The sequence below is a fragment of the Lissotriton vulgaris genome, chromosome 8, assembly GCF_964263255.1.
Source record: "Lissotriton vulgaris chromosome 8, aLisVul1.2, whole genome shotgun sequence".
Lineage (NCBI taxonomy): Eukaryota > Metazoa > Chordata > Amphibia > Caudata > Salamandridae > Lissotriton > Lissotriton vulgaris.
In genome coordinates, this window is record NC_141696.1 from 334,349,634 (window position 1) to 334,371,461 (window position 21,828).

The window sequence follows — 21,828 nt, forward strand, 5'->3', positions numbered from 1 at the left end:
ACAGTCAACCGCCCATACAGCTGTTTCCACATGCACTTTTGAACCCATACATATAGTGAATCAACTACTCACACATCTATGTACAGAGTCACACACCTCCCAGCCACCCATACACACACACACTCAGTTTCCCATACAAATACTTGGACAACCAATGAATAACCCATACAGTTACTCATATAGCTACTGATCAACATATGCAGCAGTTTGTAGAACAACAGATATAATGATGCACAAATTAAAACAGTTTAGTCACTAACCCATGCACTCAGTGAGACATTTAATCACTCACTCATACAGTCAGTCATGCACCTACTAAATCCTTCATCCAGACACTTATACATCCACTCATTCTTCAATATGTAAGACATATTTTAACTTTACAGAAACATACAGTCACTGGATGTTGTCATCAGTGATGTCATTTGAGATGTCATCAGTGATGTCATCAGTGATGTCACTAACATGTCATGAATGATGTAATATGTGACATCATCAGCAGTGGATTGCGGGTGCGAGATATATAGTTAGTGGAACTAACTATATATGAAATTTCAATGGTTTTGTGTGAGTAAAATAAGGTTTTGAAAAGGCTAATCCCTAACTATATATGGTCTATAACCAATGGTTTTTTCAGTGAATTTTCAAGGTTTTGTAAATGCAAATTCCTAACTATATATGGCCTATAACCTATGGTTTTTTCAGTGAATATATATATATATATATATATATATATATATATATACACATACATACACACACACACACATACAGCAGCTTCTCATATTATATATTTATATTACCTACTGGCAGTCGCCAGTGGGTAGTTCTAGTTTCCATAGGAAATCCACAACATTCTATTGGGAATAACTTTGGTGCCCGTTGATGAATCTTCGCGAATTACTCAAAGAAGATGGCCCGCTCCGCTCTTTCCCTGAAAGTTTTGGGGGGGATTCGTCAAGTGGGGGCTGAGAAAAAAGGGGGGTCCCAAAACGTGTTTTCTTCATGTACGATTAGACACGGCTACAGCCCGAACGGCTGAACAGAATTACACCAAATTTGGCAGAGAGGTAGAGGTCGGTTTGCAGATTACCCTTTTGCTTAAATGGTGTATATCCCTCCAGTAGTTCCTGAGAAAATCAAAAGAGAAAAAATATATATCTATAAGCGCGCAACGTACGTGTACCTGCGCGGACCTTCGCGTGCGCGAGCTGCATGCTGATTGGCTGCCAATGTCTCTCAACACTCCAAAACAGAAATTGTTGGCAGCCGTCTTGTGCCTCAGTAGACTGAGGCACAGGAAAGCAGAAAAACAAAGGTGTAGAACTCAAAAAGGGGGCAGGGTAGAAGCACCCTGACCCCCTAGGCCTGCTCAGGGGGTCCCACAAGGACCCCCAAGGCCCAACATTTTCATTTAAAAAACCCGGTATGTTTTTTAAAAATTACCCCCCAGGGAGACCAAATCGCGGGGGCATAGTGATAAAGAAGTGTGGGGCGTGCCCTATCCCCCCCACACTGCCCCGGGGACCGCCGCCCTCCGGGGCAAAGCAACGCAGCCCTCTGGCGCATACTGGAGGCTTCTGGTGGGCTAGTTGGCCCCCAGGGACCCCCAGTTTGCAAGGGGAATTAGTTCCCCCTCTGCAAACGTGCCAGGGGGCTGCGTTGCAGAGAGGTGTAAAAAAGGGTGTGGCCTCACTACACCTCTCTGCAATGCAGCCCACTGGCACATACTGGAGGTTCCAGGTAGGTTAGTTGGCCCCCAGAGACCCCCAGTATGCAAGGGGAATTAGTTCCCCCTCTGCAAACACACCCGGGGGCTGCTTTGCAGAGAGGTGTAAAAAGGGTGTGGCTCTGTCAAAGCCAGCTCACCTGAGTTTCTGTTCAGTTCTGATGGAGGATGAAGACAGTCCGACCCCACCCTGAAAGTGCTTGTTCCAGCACACTAGTTTTAAAACAGTGCACTAAGAACCACAAGCTCAAGGGAAGGGGGGGAAGTGGATAAAATAAAAAAAGAGAGAAAAGACCGTTCTTGCGTTTCCACTGTAGAAGAGCTGCTAAAATCTGCGGCCCTCTCTGACTTCTGTAGAAACTGGTGCCTCTTGGATCCTGGTCTCAAGCTTCCAGGTTTGGAATGTGTTACTGTTCTGGGATGTGCTTTCTATTACTGTAAAACTTTTTTCACACTTTTCCAGACTTTTTATAAAACAAATACTGTACTTTTACATCAAAATACAGCAGGTAATTTGTGCAAGTCCTTGATTTACTGTTTACCTTGCTGTCAATAGTTTCCTCTGTTCGATTCTTAAAAAAGTTTCATGTAAAACAATGTTTATTTCACAAAGTTCCCCAAAGTATTCTTTTAACAAAGGGTTTGAACCACAAAGTTCGTGGGAGATATCTTGTTCCAAATTGTCCTTACACGAATCTAGAAATCGCCGATAAAGTTCTTTCAGGTAATAAAAGGTTTTGCACTTACTTGTTGCTGAAAAGGGATACTGATCAGTCCAACCTTGACCTCTTTCTCTTTCTCTTTTGCAGGTTGATTGCAGTGGACAGAAGAAGGGCTGAGGCAAGAAGTAGCCGGAAACCAGAAGAAGGAAGAGCCAGAAGCTGCGCCCGTTGAAGTCAATGAAGGTCTGGAGAGAGCAGGAGTGCCAGCGCCGAAGGATCTGTTCTCAGGTAAGTGGGAGGTAGACGAGCACAAGCACTGGGTGAGGCTCAGGGGCTGCCTTTTATAGACAGGGCTGGGTGTGGTTCGAAGAGCTGGGTGTGGTTCGAAGAGCTGGGTGTGGTTCGAAGAACTAGGTGTGTCTCACAAGCAGGTGTGCAGAGCTTCAGTTATTATGCTAATGAGTTGAAGTAACACATGGCCTAGGGAGGAGTGTTCTAAATGAGCCTTGGTAAAAGCAAGGTCCAATGTTTTCTAAATAAACCTTGGTAAAAGCAAGGTCCAATGTGCAAACAAGACAGCAATGTCCAAACTTGTGAATACATTGAGCAACATACACAGAAGTTTTAGGGAGGGGCTGGGATAACAAGAAAGGCTTTCATTAGTATGTTTAAAGAGAGCTATTACAGAGACCACTAGTGCAATGAGAGGGGACATGCTCTTTGCTGTGCACAAACCCTAACATGGCCTCACTACACCTCTCTGCAATGCAGCCCACTGGCGCATATTGGAGGCCAGTAACTCTATAGATAGTGCAACTAACTATATATGGAATTTCATTGGTTTTAGGTCAATAAAATGTCCAGCTAACTATATATGGTCTCTAACCTATGGTTTTTTCAGTGAATTTTCAAGGTTTTGTAAATGCAAGTTCCTAACTATATATGGTCTATAACCTATGTTTTTTTCAGTGAATTTCATTGGTTTTTTAAAAGCTAATATCTATAGCTGTAAAATATATTCTTTATTACGTGACGTATCACGTAGCCACATGAGACGCCTCATGACGCGTGGCATAACCGCGACGCATCGGCTCTGCAGCGCAAACAAAACCCGTAACATAAGCGCGCCGGAGCACGCTTACAGATATATATATTTTTTAACCTTAGACAAAATCCACACGTGCACATATCTTGAGGCCTTGCAAAGGCACATCAAACAAACAGTCCCTACAATTTTGTCAAGTTTGCTGGAAATCTATTCCCTTAATTTTTTTTTTACTGTTTCTCTTGGTTTTCCCCTTGTTACGCTTACCGGGACGTCACCCGGTACACGAACCGGACGTTCTAAATACACAAGATGGCGGATTCCCGTTACGCTGCCGGTTAGCTGCCCGGTTAGCTGCCCGGTTCGCGTACCAGGACGCACCTCTACGGCGAAAAATCGAAGAAATTTTATTTTTTGCCCCACAGGACCCTTTAATATCCCCCACATCATTCCTAGGGGGTCAGGAGGGGGTCTACCTTGCCCCCTTTCATTAATTTCCCCCTTCGTTTTTCTCCACCTCTTGTCTCTCGATCCTACCGAGAGACAAGATGGCGGCCGATCCAGACTGTTTAGAATGTTGACAGAAACCGGAGAGCCAATCAGCTTATATTCGCGAAGTTCCGTTACGCGTCAGGTACGCGAACCGGAGCGCTGTTACAGATATATCTGTTTTTTAAAACGTTAATTTCTCAAAATCCACTGGACCACATATATTGAGGCATTGCAAAGGCACGTCGGGCAAACTATATCTACAATTTTGCCAAGTTTCATGTAAATCCATTCAGCCGTTCGAGCTAAAAGTGATTCCAACCGCCCTATGGAAAAATGAATGGGAAAAACGCGTTTTGGGACCCCCCTTTTTTCTCGGCCGCCCCTTGACGAACCCCCCCCCCCCCTCAAATTTTCAGGGGCTGCTCAGAAACAATATGTGCCATTTTCCTGACAATTTCAGCCAATTTCGTCCACAAACGCCAAAGTTATTCGACATAGAATTTTCAGAAATCCCATAGGAAAAAAATCCTAACTATATATACCTACTGGCTATCGCCAGTAGGTAATATATATATATATATATATATATATATATATATATATATATATATACACACATATATACATGTCACAGCTCCACTCGCACCGACAAAGTTAGCGTAGCAGATTTTATTCAGCCAGCAGCAGTTTTAGACAGACGCGTTTAGTTTCCTTCGTCAGTGTCAATATCATTTACCGTGAGGACGCCATTTAAACTATTTTGCTGTAGCCAGGGCTACACCCCCGCTGACGGCAAAAGAACATCACAGTAAGTAAACTGTCGGCCATCTTAACACAGTGCGTTCATGTGTTCCACTATGAAACATTTCATGTGAATAAGTCACAGTTTAAACAAATTGCACAGTATAAAAGCATCATATGTTTACATACTATTTACAGATCTCACAGTGTTGTTTGCACGTATTTAAACATTGCAGAATTTGCAGTCGTAAATCAGCTGGTATAGAATGTAAAAAAGGGTGCAAGTGCGGGCTTATGAGGATATACTCATATTGCAATGTTGTATCGAATATATTCCAACATATCTTTGGAACCCAGCTTGGGATAATGCGGGTTTCGCAGTGTATACGGTATAGTACCATGTGATTCAGCGTCGGCATAGCTTATTGGTGGATGCTAGCTTGCCCCCAAATGTGTTGCAAATTATGCCGTGGATCGGCCTATTCATAATACAACTTTGATGTGACTAACACTGTACAAGAAAAAAAGGATTACATATAGAAGTTCAGTGATTGATGCACAATATTTATAGTGAGGGGTGATAAGTAATAAATGTAACAGCGAACTTCAAGAAATAATGTCAATAGATTCTAAATTTCATAGGATATTAAAAACGTGTCACATGATTCAGATCTCCAATTAGTGGTGGGCATGAAAACTATCTGGATTACTGGGGTATAGGGAGATTTTATTTACCTAAATGTACAGCCAACTCTTCCCCCCGATTCAATCCCACGGGCATCTTAGTCTGTAGGTCTATTATAGTGCGCAATTCTAGCCTACGTAGTCTTGAGACCCTGTCCCCTCCTATGTGGTTTATAGGTAAGCAGTCAAGCCCTAAATATTGCAACAGGTTCTTGTTGCTTTGATGTTTACAGGTAAAATGCCTGGCTACAGGATAATTTATATCCTTATTGGCTAGTGTTCTAAAATGAGCACCTTCACACTGTGGATAGTACTCTCTATGTACCCGAGTCCACAGGGACATACTAAACAATATGCCACATGCCAACCACATGCCATGTTGAACAGGTGATAAACTTACAGATTGCTTTCGTTTTTTTAAGGCCCGGAATCTTATAATTTAGGACCCTCTTACTGCTGATACACGCTCTACATTTTCCACAGGGAAAGAATCCTTTAATCTCTTTTAATGTGCTGCTAGAGGGCATATTAGGGGAAAGGTGGCTATGAACAAGAGTATCCCTGATTCACCTCGCCTTACGGAAGGTTATAAGTGATGTGTCTGGAATGTCTTTCCCTATTACTGAGTCGGTTTGAAGTATATGCCAACTTCTCATTAGCATATTCCTAAGACTGTTGGTATCGTCAGAATAGGTGGTTATCATCCGAAATTGGCCTTTAGCATCATCGGATGTCTTATCAGTGATATTAGTTTTTTTATCCTTGAGGAGTTCTGTTCTTGAATTCTCTGGACCCGCTTTAATGCATTGTCCAGTAGATTTTGCTTATACCCCCTTGCTTTAAACCTAGAGAGGCAACCAGTTGCAGCCCTTAAAAAATCTTCTGTGTCAGAACAGTTACGTTTTAAGTGGAGAAGTTCTCCGTACTGGATACTCTTGATCAATTGAGGGGGGTGGTTACTATCGGCGAGTAGAATACAATTGCCGGCAGTTGGCTTCCTAAATAGTTCCGTCTGTACCACCCCTTCTTTGATGTAAACCCTTAGATCGAGATATTTTACTGTCTCAGTACTGGCCTCATAGGTGAATCTGAGGTTAAGGTTATTTTCATTAGGTTCCTGAATGAATTGTTTGGCTTGCTCTATTGACCCCCTGCAAATAAGGGAGAGGTCATCGATGTACCGATGCCAGGAAACATTCTGCCCATTTTGCCCGGTCACCAGCGAGGGCCACCTCCTCCTCCCACCAGCCTACGAACACCTTTGCATAGCTGGGGGCGAAGCAGGTGCCCATCGCCGTGCTGGAGATTTGTCTATACAGTTGTTCCCGAAACAGAAAGATGTTATGAGACAAGCAAAATTCAGTAAACTCTATGAGCATGGTATTGTGTTCAAAGAACCTCATGGGTCTTCTGGCACAAGACATTTTCTGGGGCATGCGTAGCGTGTGAGGAGCGGCTGCACCTCACACTTAGAACCAGCCATCAACATGAGTGGGTGAGGGTATTTAGGTGGCAGAGGTATTTTTGGGGTTAAGGATATTTGGATGGTAACTGTTTTTAGGGTATTTTGGGTGGTTAAGTGTAGGGGTTAATAAGGATATATATATATATATATATATATATATATATATATATATATATATATATATCCACATTTACCTTCCATATACTTCATTGTCTTTGTAAAGACACATGTGTGTTAAACATTTCCGAGGTAAAAGCATGTATGTTAGAGGCATTTGCGTGGTAAAGGTTGCGTGGTTTCGACCGCATTGTTAAGCATGCTTCCCCTTGCCACAACATATTGGCACAAATTACTACACACACTGTCCAATGTTTTGGACAGCCCATTGACATATCACCAAAAATTACTTTACTGGAGATAACAGAACACATTAGGGGCCCACAGGGTAAGCAGACATTAGCATGTGTGGGTAGACATCTTGCTAAAAGGGATATCAGCAGACAGTGGAAAGAAGCGACTCAGCCAAGGTGAGGAGTATGATCTAACTAGTAGGGCCAGGCAAGCCAACCTACCAATCTACGGGACACACATATAAACATAAGATGATATGGGAGCCCGATGGAACAATTTAACCTGTTCATAACATAGAAGGTCTCGATTCAATGGGGTGGTAATTTTAGCACAAATATGTAAGATCATGCATTTTTATGAGACAGTAGTCAAAGAAGTCCTTTAATTTCTCATTATACTGTGCAACAATTATCTTATTTCTTTCAAATATTCGAAGGAAGATTGACCCATAGTTGTGCCCTCTGTTTCTTCAATTTCTTTCAGCCAAACCACTGGCAATGGCTAAAGATATGAACATTCCCTTGGAAAATCGATGTAAATGTTTTGCAAGGCAAAATATTCACCCATTATATAAATTTCCTTTTGAAGACAAACTCGAAGTACGCCTTTGTTTCACATGGAGAAAACGCAATGATTCCAATTCTAGAGTTACCTCTTTTTTGGTCAACACAAGAAAAATATATTAAAATAAATTAATACAAGACCAGTCCTAGTGGCTTCAATTGTTCCTTCGAATGTAATACCTGCATGGTGAAATGTATCTACCCAGCCACCGTCCCCATCATCTTCTTCTATAATTGCTTCTAATTCATCTGAATACTCCATCTGCTTGCATCGCTTGTAGCATGGCACTGCAGAGATGGACAGAATAAAGCATAGATTATTAATTTGCAGACAAAAAATACCCTAAGCTGCACAAGAGCTAAGCCATAATTATTACCAATCTAAGTGTATAGCAGCCCTTTGTTCTGCTAGAATAATACAGAAGAATGATGACTACCTTATCAAATGCTCCACGTGTAATAAGAATTTAGCCCGCATATACTGTACACAGGATCCCAGACCTACCTCACAGTTTACGAATAGCATTGCCATAGGGGCAAGAGTTTTCTTCAGTTTATGTTTTAACACTCACTTCTAATAAATATGTGGTAACGCTCTGTCATTTACACAGTACATTTCCAAGAACTGGCCAAAAACCTTCCCACTACCTTGCAGCTTTACAACTATATAGTGCATTAACAATAATCTGTGAAAATTGGGTTTCAGACAACAGTTATCATTTGCACATTACCAAGTAAAGTGTTCCAATTTGTTTTCCATCCTATTTAAATATTTTTAAGTACAAAAAGGTACAACAAATGGGCTTTCACATCAACTGAAATATATTTGAAAGGTGTGCACAGTCGACTTATTGTATTGTAATTGCATGTATATAGCGTTTACTACCCCTGACAAGGCGTCTAAGCACTTTTTTGGTGAGTAGCACGCTACTCCGGAACCAAGAGGGATTAGTGGTGAATTAGTATAGTGAAATACGAAAGTAATTTGAGTGTTGGATATTAGTCAGTTATTTGGATTGAGGAGAATAGCGGAGGAATAGAAGAGGGTCAAAGGTTTGCATATATATAGCGCTGGTTAACCCCGATGGGGCTTTTTGGGCGAGTAGCAAGCTACTACGGAACCCATAGAGGATTAGTCGTGAATTAGTATAGTGAAATATGAAAGTAATTTGAGTGGTGGATATTAGTCAGTTATTTAGATTGAGAAGGATAGCGGACGGATAGAAGAGGGGAAAAAAGATTTGCATTTATATAGTGCTTGCTACCCCTGATGAGGTGTTGAAACACTTTTTCGGCGAGTAACACGCTACTCTAGGACCCATAAAGGATTAGTGGTGAATTAGTATAGTGAAATATAAAACTTGAGAAGAGGAAATGTTAGTCTGTTATTTTGATTGAAAAGGATAGTGGAGGGATAGAAGAGTGAAAGATTTAGACTTTTCTTGGAGAGGTCATAGCAATAGTAGGAGGGATGTGGAGGGGAAAAGTCAGAGGGAAGGGTTTAGAAAGGCTTGTTTTGGGGTTTCGGTATAGTAAAAGAGGTGTCAGATGGATAGAGTAGGGCAGAGTCTAGAAAGGGCTATTTTGGGGATCATAGTAGTGGTATGGGGTTTGGGATGAATGAAAGTGGATGTAGAGGATATATTGATAGAGGTATAGGGTGAGAAATAGGTTAGTGCATTGGAAAGAGCAGTAGAAAGAGGTTTGAGATGAGTCAGAGTTGAGGTAGAAGATATATTGATGGAGGTAAAGGGTGAGAAATAGGGTAGTGCATTGGATATGCTGAATTAGAAGAAAATAAATAAATAGATCAAAAAGTACATGGAAAGTTTATAGATGCATAAAGAAAGTGAGTATATGTAGATTAAAGATATTGATAGAGGTATAGGGTGAGAAATAGGGTAGTGCATTGAATATGCATTTTGGGGGGGGGGGGTAAGTAATACATATATAGCTCCAAGTACATGGAAGTTATATAGATGCTTAAAGGAAGTAAGTATATGTAGATTAAAGATGCATTCAATAAACTCTGGTTTCCAAGTGTTGTACTTAAAAATGTATTTATTTATTTAAAAAAAAATTATTCTACAGGTTTATTAGCTATTTAAATGTGTATTAGGAAAAACCTGACACTCTACAGCCTTCATTTAGCACTTGCTACAGCAGGTCAGACAGTTCACTTTACACAATTCTGGAACTCTTCAGTCAGAGAAAGGCAAGTAAGTGTAAACGGACTTCTGGCCTCGATCTCTAAACAGAGGATATGTGACAGGATTAAAGCAGGATTTAAAGGCATCTCTGTTGTGCCTTCACTTTCTGACTAAACATAACACCTTCTCTTTGTCACCTGTGGTGCCTTGATACCACAGCATCCATTCTGCCAAAAGGGTAAATGTTGCTCCAAGCCTTGTACTCAGCCAAGCCAACAAAACATGAGACTGCGGGTTTGCCTCCAGAGGTTTGCCAGAAAAGGAGAGTGAAATAGGTAAGGATCTTTCTTCTTCAGCTCGAAATATCACGGGCACCACGGACAACTGTCCATCTTTGAAACCCCAGCTGGACCCCCTGGCTTTTCCTTTTAAGCCCATGGAGCTTGGGGAAGGGGACTTTCTATCAAAAGAGAGCCCTGACCGAGATCCAGACCCAAGCCGACTAAGCATAAACGACCCATGGCGGCCCGCTTCGCCCAAAACAGGAATGGAAAACTGCTCGGAGCCGCAAAAAAAAAAAAAATAGAAACCAATCTTGCTCTGATTAATGAAGCTTTGATCTCAATGGCAAATGCTACCATTATGCACGCAGATAAATTAGATGCTCAAATAAATATACTACAATTAGTCGCCAGCCTGATTTCTGGAGTGGATTCGAAACTAGACCATTTAAACTCCCTGGGATGCAGAGCTCAGGCACATACAGATGTACAGGTAATACCAAACGACTGTGGATGCTTCCCAATACTGCAGACCTTGGAAAAACTCCCAGAAATATTGAGCACCCTGGTTACGGACCTTAAGAGTGAGGCCACCAGGTGGATGAGTAATACATCTCAGAGTCCAAATGCAAAGAACAGCCACAAAGAAAGCAATACAACAAAAGTTACGAATGTCCTAGAAGGGCCTATAGGACATCAACCGACCAAAATAGGAAGAGACTCTCAGTCCAGGCTGGACCCACAGCAAGGGCCAAAGAGATACCCAAGACAGTTCAGAACAATCGCAGGAATCCTTCAGGAATGACAGTAGCAACTTCAAAGGACCACTGAGTATCAACAGCCCGGCTTAGGCACCAAACTTGCAGTTCAAATCACAAACATATCTTATTACTGAAGCTGACCCAGGAAAATTAAATGACTTAGCAACCCTACCATTATCGAGGAAAAATAAGAAAAAGCTGAGAAAATTTAACAAAACAAAAATTACAAAAGAATTCCTGAAGGGACTATTAAGCATTGGCGTGTCCAAGTAAAACATGAAAACAAAGAATATAGCATGGAAAATCAAAATGGCTACAATTACTGCTGATCAAAACAGTGGCACACAAATTTGCGGTACATTCACCTCTGAAATATATAGTCAGAGCTCCACAGGCAATTTAAGCGGGCCCTCGACTAAAACTCAGTCCCTAACACCTCCAGTGACCAGTTGCTGACTAACATACAGGGCCTACAGATCGAAGAGCAATGCCAAGAAACCATAAACAAACCTGCTGCCGCACAATCAATAGCTCATAATGAGCCCCATTCTGCAAATAAAATTAATAATCAAAGGGAGAGGAAAATCGCCCAAGTAAGTCTCACTGATTGTCCGTCCGCCCTGGACCGCACCATCAACCTAAGGAGTGATTTGCAACTCTGCAATTCAAGCACAGCTTGGACCGGGAGGGGATTTGCACCCTGTGAAACCCCAACTTGGAATCTGATAGAGCCCTTTGGAAACTACTAAGAGTTTTGTTATACCCCGAATATACTTCGCATGGGAACAGGGACATCCTCAACAGAGGAAACCTCCTGAAGCTCTGTGAAAATATGCCAGGCTGGGAAACCATCAAAACAACTGCTATTGAGTTGGTGGCTTTCTCCGCCCCAGGGCCGAGTGAATCAAACGAGACAACTGAGATAACTTTTTTTCTAACCCGATCATGGTGAACATTTTGAGAGGGTATAAAACGCATCTGGGGCATAAAACTCAAGCCCCCACTTGTCAACAAATATCCAGAGATTTTGAAAAATAAAAGTACCTTGCGCTCAACAGGGAGAACACGATCTGAATAGACAGAAGTGGATGAACAGTAAACATCTAACTGCATCAACCACTGGAACGATTTTACATGGCTCCATAGGTGGCCCACAAGCAACACAGCGGAGCAACAATTCAATTCAAATCACCAAATGTGTTGGAGGGAATCGCTCATGTTCAACCAAGGGGAACAGTACCAAAGATTGGTCCTGGCTCCCACTGGCTCTAAACTCTAGCTCCTAACCATAGACCTTTTTTGGGTTACCAACAAAAACCATCAAAGACCACCTATGATTTAAACACTGTCAGTGCTCAGCATAGCAGCCCCATTGAGAACCACCAAACAATAAACATAATGACCTAGAATGTTGCAGGGATATGTAAAGCATTGCAAAGCCCAGCGGTAATAACATTCCTTGCAGGAGCAGACATAATCTGCACCCAAGAAACATGGGCCATTTCATCAACACCACTAGGGGGCTATGCGGATTATTTCAAACCCGCAATTAAAACCAACATTTTCGGGAGACCGTCAGGTGGCATATCAATATACATCAAGCACGTACTGAAAGTTCACTTCTCTGTAATAAAGAATTCATCAGACATGCTCCTGGTTGGCATTTTGAAAGGCTTGAATACGACAGGCGGCCCAACACCTATACTTTTAATCAATGTCTACTTCAACCGCCACTGGTCGGGTTCAAAAGATAAACTTTTGCGGCTGTTAAATGAAATCGATCCTCTGCTATTACAGCACGCAGGCATGGAATCCATCATTCTTGGTGACTTTAACACGCACAACATAGGGCTAAACGCACAGGAAAACCACTTCAATGGGAACACCGGAAGATTTAACGCCCTTATGCGAACATATAACTTGGTAACGTCACGCTCTTTAATCATAAAAGTCAACTCAACAGAACTAATAGCACCTACTTTCAATAACCTGACTACAATAGATTATATTTTATTAAGCGAGAACTAACAAAAGCACATGCTAAACTATGCTGTCCAACCTCCGAATGAAAGCGACCATGCAGCTCTAACCTTAGAGTTGTCCATTACTGGGGAAAAACGTCACACTCTTCGTTGCATTGGAGCTACAAAGGGAGAAGAACTATATAGTCTCCTTAAAAGAATAAAATGCCCCCCCCCCCCCCCCGAATCATAAGTTTGCCTCATTTAAAGCAACATGGAAAGGCTGGCAGACAGGCCATAATGACAAGGGTCGCATAGGGGAATGGGGCCCACTTGCATATGAATTAGCATCCCAGCTTCAGGGGAGCAACATCATAAGCAACATCGATAGAACTAAAGGTAACTCCACATATAAATTGGGACATCAACCAGCAATTAAGAAATCCTCCAGACAACTGAATTTCAAACGTAGGGCCTTTCGAGCAACTAGATCTGAATCTGCAAAAAAAGAACTAAAACTAGCGGCTAAGAGGCACGCAACATTGGTCTGGCAGGTTAAACGCGAACTCACAGAGGCAAAATGGCTGTAGATCTTCGAATTGCTTGCACCCAGCAAATCTCAAGAATTTTGGCAATTCTTAAACAAAGTAATTCATGGGACCACCAATAGAGAGAACTCACTTGACGCAAGCATTTGGGTAACCCATGTAAAAAACATTTACACCGATGACTCAAAGCCATATATAACAGAAAGTTAAAAAACCTTTTAGGATCAACCAAGGGAAGTGTCAAATGTATCCACGGATACTGTGGCCATTTACACCTCACCAGGAACACAGGCAATAAGAAACATTTTTTAAAAAATACGCCACAACGGAGCCCCTGTTCCAAATGGTTTGCCCGGCTCACTTTTTAGGGAGGACATTAACTTTTGGGCTGAAAATTTGGCACAGCTGTAGGAGTGTAGGCTCTTGGAAGATGTCCCACATTCCTGGATAGGATCATTATTACATCCAATTTACAAAAAAGGGCCAAGCACTGACCCCAGGAATTATCGTATGATTGCCTTACAGGATATTGAGGGCAAGACTTACGCAAGCACTCTCCTGAACAAACTAACAGACTGGGTTAGCAAGGAAGATCTGCTTCATTTTTACCAGACTGGATTCTGAGCAGAAGCTGCCACCTTAGATAACATCATTGCCCACTCATACTTAGTACACCAAACGACGGCTCATGGCAATCAACATCTTTTGCCTGCTTCAGTGATTACACAGCAGCATTTGATCTTATGGAAGAAACTGGCCAGCTGGAACATCTGTCCAAAACTGCTGCAGGCGGTCAGATCACTTAACTCGCAAACTTGGGTGAGAGTCAAACTCTCAAGTGAATCAGCTACCGCAAAAATCAACACAGATCATGGGCTAAAGCAGGGCTGTGTCCTTGCTCCACTGCTTTTCAACTTATATACAGCTGACTTGGGTAGTGCTCTGCACTGGACCACTTTAGCGATGCCAAAGATTGCGCGAAAAAAGGTCCAGCTGATGCAATATGCAGACGACTCGGTGCTCTTGGATCACACCAAAGTCGGCCTCCAAAAAGCTCCAACAGCACTCTCACAGTAAAATACTAAAAACAAGCTGGTTGCAAATCCAACAAAATCCAAGATAGTAATCTTTGGACGCCACCCGAAAAAGAAATGGATGAAATGGAACTTGGGCTCATTAACACTGCATAGCACACAAACATATAACTATCTTGGAATTTGGGTCAGCGAAACTGGGCGCTCACAGGTCAACCGCCACAAGCTTAAGCAGACAGCAAAAATGGTCACCTTTGCCATCTGTAAACTTCATGCAATTTGAGAAAGCCCAACAGCTACGGCTATTCAGCGAGTCCCGAGGGCAAAATGATTACCTTCCCTTAATTATGCGATAAAGGCGTTTCCAGGCAACTTTGTGCAGGACCTTGAAAAGATCCACTGCGCAGCGTATAAAAAAATATTTCGTCTTCTAGCATGCACTAGGAATACTTTTATTCGGCTGGAATTTAACCTCATTCGACAATCCCTGGAAGAACTGCAATAACCGTGGGCTCAGAAAACTCAATGAAGAGTGTAATAAACAAAATTTTCCAACAAACGGGAAACCCATGGCATACTGGCCTTGTCTCATCCAAAGAACTGCTCAACTTAGCCAATGAGAATTTGGATCCTAACATAATCAAGTACACCACAGTTAAAACATCAATAAAAAAGCAAGTAAGATCATGCTCCCGTATACTGGACATCGAAGCTCTGTCAGCTAGAGGCTTTCATGAGACCCAAAGCTCCCTTTATACATCACATGGCCTTAAACCACATCTCACACAGCCAGTGTGGAGGCAAGCCCTACATAGGATACTAGCAGCCAGACTAAACTTGCTCCCCCTAATATATCTGTATCCCTCCGCGAGAGTGTCGCCTCTCCTACTACAAGCTGGAATCGCTAGTCCACATTTTGCTATGTTGCCCTGCCCTGCAGCCAGCCCGCCGTTACTACCTAAGGCCCATTCTTCTTTAACTAGGGACAGGGACGGCAAATGAGGCTGTTTAACAGTTATTTTTGCTGGACACAGTGAAGCAAATGGCCAATTTTGCTATGGATAGGCCAACCTTGCCACAACCCGGGACCCATTTCGCGGAGGGTCCCACACAGGCTGGGCCCCACTGAAAATGTGTTCTGTCGCATTAAAAGGAACTATATTAACTGCATTTTAAAAAACAAATTAAAAAAAAAATGGTGGTTTTAAAGAATTGAAGAAATATCATTCTATTTTAACTAATTCTTTTACATTGATTGTCTTTTTGTATTGGTTTTTATTAATTCACACAAATAAAGTCATTGTTAAGTTTCCCAGATCAGCTTGTTGAGGGCTCTTTGCAATAGTGCATAGTAAAGTCGTTTGTCACTCTTGTACCACAGCCAGCCAAGTGTATTCTGTGTACAAAATTAGGGTAGGGATAAAGAGGAGTATTTAAAATACCAGTTTAGTCAGACCTACCATTTTTTGTCATCAAAAACTGTTTGTCTTTAGGAAGATATGGTTTCACCTTCAATTCTTCCCCTGCTGCCCTGAAATGAAAAATGAAGGAAGAAAAGTATTAATACATTCGGAAAAGTAGTAGACTTCAAAAACATCTTATCGAAAGAAAATGACACATATGTCTATCACCATATGCAATTGAGAATATTATTAATGAAGGCATGAGAGTTGGGATCAAACAGGCATGCTGCACAGATCTGTACCTGGTGACTTACACTCTATAGAAAAATGATTAAACTTAGGTTTAGGTTAAAAACCCACAAATCTGAAGGATCTTAAACTATTGACGTTTAATTATCATTTGAACAATTTAATTTTTTTATACAGTGTGTTTCTGAGCCGTCATCATCGGACCAGTTTGTCTTGGGAGAAGTTATTTTTAGAGGTGGTGGTTCAGACAAGTGTTTAGCAATGGAAAGCTGTCATTTAAAAACGCAATTAACCGAAATGTGGCAGGCTATAACTATAGAAAGGATGGATGATATTCTTTTAGACAACTACTATAACTTCAAATACATCTGGGATCTACCGGTGCGGTTTCCTTCAGCAGGCCTACCGCTCTTTACATGTCCTACTCATACACGAGCGCTCCACCTCTTCCAGATTTTATGCTAAGGGAATTAGGAGGCATTCCCAGCCGCGACGGTTGTCCTACAACACAACCTCCTCGAGTATTATTACACTCTGTCCTCTAGATATAATGCATACTGCTTTATCTCCACCACTCTGGTTTTACTGTTAGGGGGATGTTTGGGGTGGGAGATTATGCTGCGCAATGATACTTATGCACTTCATTGTAACATTGACAGTGAATCTTTTCTGAGATAACATCTTGGTATTCAGTGCACCTTTTTAGACAAGCATTTACAATGCAATGGTCTCGGCAATATTATAGGTAGAGCTATTGGTATTGCTCATTATTTTTTTATCTTTTTTGTATCCCTAAATAAATGGCATTGTCATTTCTATTGACATTAGCTTATTTTTTGCATATGTGATACCTATTGCATTAGCAGAGAGAGAGTGAGGTATTGAAATAGAGAGAGAGTGAGGTAGTGAGAGCGAGTGAGGTAGATAGAGAGTGAGGTAGTGAGATAGAGAGAGTGAGGTAGTGAAAGAGTGAGGTAGTGAGGGAGAGGGATGTTGTGAGGTAGTGAGATATAAGCAGAGTGTGATGTTGTGATGTTGTGAGATAGAGAGTGATTGAGGTAGTGAGATAGAGAGTGATTGAGGTAGTAAGTTAGAGAGAGAGAGTGAAGTTGTGAGGTTGTGAGCTAGAGAGTGAGGTAGTGAGAGAGTGAGGTAGTGAGGTTTTGAGAGAGAGAAGTTGTGAGATAGTGAGGTAGTGAGATAGATAGAGTGGAGTAGTGAGGTAGAGAGACTTATGTAGTGAGAGAGGTAGATAGAGAGCGAGGTAGTGAGAGACAGAGAGAGTGAGGTAGTGAAAGAGTGAGGTAGTGAGGGAGAGGGATGTTCTGAGGTAGTGAGATGGAAACAGTGAGTGAGTTTGTGAGGTAGTGAGGTAGAGAGAGTGAGGTAGTGAAAGAGAGTGAAAGTGACTTAGTGAGATAGAAAGAGAGAGTGAGGTAGTGAGAGAGAGAGAGGTAGTGAGTTAGAGAGAGAGTGAAGTTGTGAGGTAGTGAGATAGAGAGTGAGTTAGTGAGAGAGTGATGTAGTGAATTTTTGAGGGAGTGAGTCGTGATATAGTGAGGTAGTGAGAGTGAGATAGAAATAGATAGAGTGAGGTAGTGAGATAGAGAGAGAGTAAAGTTGTGAGGTAGTGTGTTAGAGAGTGATGTAGTGAGAGAGTGATGTATGTAGAGATAGTGATGTAATGTGGTATTGAAAGAGTTATTTAGTGAGGTAGTGAGATTGTGATGCTGTGAGATAGAGAGTGAGTTAGTGAGAGAGAGTGAAGTAGTGAGAGAGATAGTGAAGTAGTGAGAGAGATAGTGAAGTAGTGAGAGAGATAGTGAAGTAGTGAGAGAGAGTGAGTTAGTGAGTTAGTGAGAGAGAGAGTAAGTTAGTGAGAGAGAGAGTGAGGTAGTGAGAGAGAGAGTGAGGGAGAGAGAGAGAGTGAGGTAGTGATAGAGAGAGCCAACTACACACACATACAGACCCACCCACACAGAGTCACACACACACAAAGTGTATCACCCACAGACACACATACAGAGCCACATACACACACAGAGCAGCAAGCACAGCGAGGGGGCAGGGAAACAACTCCGCATCTCTGATCCATTTGTGACTCACAACCTTCACTTCTCCTACCACACAGCGCCTTGAGGCAGCACAGCGTCGTGCAATTGCATTCATGAATTCATGTCGCTCACAGCTCGGAGGCAAGGCTGTGAAGCGGTTTGTGGCCCTATGTTTTTCATAGCTGTCAAGGGATTGTATTACATATCTCTCACCTTCAGGCACATTACATCGTAAATGGCAAATGTGATGCTTATGGCTTCAGTACGTTCAAAAACAACGCTTCGACCATTAGTACTAGCTAGAGACGTAACTAGCTGTTTTAATAACATACAATTACTAGTGTAATTTAAGTCAAAACAGACTTAGCTGCAGGGAGCACGGCTGTAAATGTCCCCGGACCCAGTGCCAGGTTTTACATCGGTCAAGCCTATATTCCCATTTATTCGACACCTATATATAGAATACAACAAGTTCAGTTAGACAATACAACACAAGTCCTACGAACAATTGTGGCACCCCAGAGCCTCTATGGACTCTAATTAAGCAATGCAGGCGGTGAGCCACGGGGCTCTACATACAAAATGCCGCCTTTGCCCTGGTGGGCTTTTAAAACCAATGGTGCCTCCTCGAGCCTCTCGGGGCTCTGACAGAACTGTGGCGCCTTCTTGAGCCTCGTGGGCTCTTAGTCAACAAAATGCCCCCAAGATACTGGAGCCTCGCTGGGCTCCATCTTATACTCTGCCCTCGAGCCTCTCAGACTCTCTGAAGGAGTGCCCCCTGCGAGTCTACATTCACCGGGCTCTGCGGAGGCTCGGAGGGAGCAGCGCGTCTCCTCTGCCCGGCGGCTCTTCTCTTCTCCCTTGGCTTCTCCTCTGGTGCCGCGGGTGGGGCTTTGCTGGCGGACCCAGCGCTCTCCTGCCGGTAAGCCCCGGGGCTCTTTCTTCCTTGCTCCTTGGAGCCCTGGGGGGAAGCCACCTAGACTTCCGGTTGTCCGCTAGTCCCGCCCTCGTGCTGCCTGGCTTCCGGCTGGGCAGCCAATTGCAGCACGGCCCCTTGGGCGAATCTCCAGGCTCCGGGCTGCGCTGCTCTCAGGATTCAGTGAATTACGGGGCAATTGAAGGCACAACTGAGCGGGGCAATGCCCGGTGAGCACCGGCTTTCATTAGATTATACAGCGAGGTGGGCACTCGCTAGTCAAGAAACAGCGCAAGGTCCCTGGCAGGGTGGGCACCTGCCAGGGGACTCAAAATCGGCAAAAAGCGGCGTGGGCAGCCGCGAACGGAAAAGTAAAGTGCCCCCAGCGCTCAACGGTCAAGCCTATATTCCCATTTATTCGACACCTGCCCTTGCAGTTTGTGATAGAATACAACGAGTTAAGTAAAATAGTGCCCCGCCGGCCACAAAGGCAAACCAAACACGAGACTGGTCAAATAACGTGCAAGGGAAGAGGAAAAGAAAAAGAGGTGGTCAAAGACAGCAACGGTGAGGCTAAAGACAGAACAAAGTGAACACAAGAGGACAGCGAGGCTCACCTTCATTGTGAACAAAACAAAATGGCGGCCGGCAAGCTCCGTCTTTTTTCCGGATTTGGGGGCGTGTTCGGTGGGCGTGGCTAAAAAGTGGAAAGAAGAACACCGAACACACCTCAAAATCCGAAAAGGACGCAGCCTATTTGGAGGGACGGCTCTCTCCTCCAATGGCTGGCCTCCATTTAGGAAGCCAGCCAATGGGAGAGAGCCAAAAGTAGAGGCGGGATAAAGAGCCCCTCTAAGGAACATGAGATCTCTCTACTTCCGGTTCTGCCAGATAGTACCTCGACCTAATAAAAACGATGCATATCACAAGCATTCATGATTGTATCTAGGATGCTCTGTACTGGAACTACTGTCAATGTCTGAATTTAACCCTGAACATTTCAATAAAGGCAATTTGAGAAAAAATGTAAATTCCTACAATGAAACTGGACACGAGTTCAAACACCAAATATCAAAAGCCAGTATGTACAAGTATAAAAAGGTATCTGGGAAGCTATACAAATGCCAAATTCATACATAAAGCTTTGGCTTTCCTACGCAGCAGTATGAACTATTACCTGCAATAGCTGCACAGAAAACTATTACTAAATAACTTGTATGCCTAAAACCTACTGCAGCAAAAAGACAAACCCGGTCCTGAAACACAGATGCCTCCGGAGCACAGACAAGAAGGCTTGTAATAAAGTTTTATAGTACAAGAACTAGCATCCCTTATCATTTGCCTTCCCTTGATTAATTACATTTACCTTCTGGAGACTAGATTCTTGCTGAGAGCTGTGCTGATTTTCTTGATCTTCAGAAGTTTTACAGAGGAGATTACTCCCAACTCAAAGGACTTTAGAGGCACTGCATAATGTTAGTCGTCTTCTTTAGCTTTGATTTCACTACCTTCCCATAATCAGCATAAATTTCACAAGATGCACAGATGGGGGAAGGTATGCTGACAGGAGAAGGGCATGGGGGAGAATCAGCTGAAGAAACAGGGGACAACTGATAACGCATACTTACTTTTGGTATGTACCAAGATAGATACAATAGAACAGGTCTGCACACAATTAACCAAATCATACAGATTTAAAAACGATCCCATACAATAGTGTAACTATAGGACTTCCTTCTTTGGCACATTAGAGTTTTCATGTTTGAAAATGTGTTCGTCTGAGGCATGCAAGAGAACCACGCCACAAGGTCTTAACACATCCTGCAGCCAGTCTCTTCCAGTATTTCCAAGACACAGCATGCTTGAAGTATACAGACCGCTGCACTCTCACGGCAGTACTTGCAACAACCTGTATCTGTGCCTGCGAGACCACATTTTGATTTTAAAGTACCATATTAAGGATTACGATGGCAGGTGGCCAACAAAAGGTGATTTACCCACCGCCATATTATAATTGAGGTGGGAATCATTATTGTTTCGCGGCAGTCGGAAAGACTGACCGCCGCGATCCCGCATGGCGGCCCTTTTCTGCCTTCCTGCCTGGCGGAACCCGGAACCAGGCAATCATTGCGGCGGTGCCTTGCAGGCACCGCCGTAGTGATTACAATGAGCCTCTCCGCCTTTTTTGCGACCGATTCCCCGCCGCAAAAAGGCAGTTGGGAGGGGGTCAGCTGTGCACTTGGGGGGGGGGGGGGGGGGGGGGGGGGGGGGGACCCCCCCTTCATTTCCATGCACAAGTTGGCAGGCACCGCGCAGTGCCTACCACGTTGCGCAGGGAAATGCACAACATGGCCATTTCACATTGTGGCGGGTGCTGCAGCCAGCAGCACCCGCCGCAATTTTAAATCGCCAGATGCGACTGCCGCGGTGGCAGTCGCATCATAATTAAGGTGGTGGGACCTCTGCATGGCAGGCGGGCGGTCCTGTTGCTGCTATAATAACCCCCTTAGTCTTGAAAAAGTCCTAGCCTGGCATTAAAACATGTTTGCTAGGCTGAAATCTTCGCAGTGAGTCATAATCATAAAAATCACTATATATAACTTGTACTCTCAAGCATCAACATTGAAATAAACCTAATTGTGTGACAATAACCGATTTATGGCAAAATAATTTGGAGAAGTCACACCGGCAACAACAGACAAGCGGCAACTGAAACTATTCTGCATAAATTACCTATAC

The 21,828-nt window shown here is 43.1% G+C and overlaps 1 protein-coding gene across 2 annotated transcripts in view; it reads right to left on the reverse strand.

The window, feature by feature from the left end:
* Nucleotides 1-21,828, reverse strand: part of ATG3 (autophagy related 3) — a 161,059-nt gene that overhangs the window by 115,018 nt on the left and 24,213 nt on the right. For both annotated transcript variants that reach the window (XM_086934097.1, XM_086934098.1), the window contains exons 5-6: nt 15,928-15,998; nt 7,913-8,020 (exon numbers count right to left, since the gene is read on the reverse strand). In XM_086934097.1, the coding sequence (XP_086790223.1) occupies nt 7,913-8,020; nt 15,928-15,998 (179 nt within the window). The remainder of the gene's footprint in view (nt 1-7,912; nt 8,021-15,927; nt 15,999-21,828) is intronic.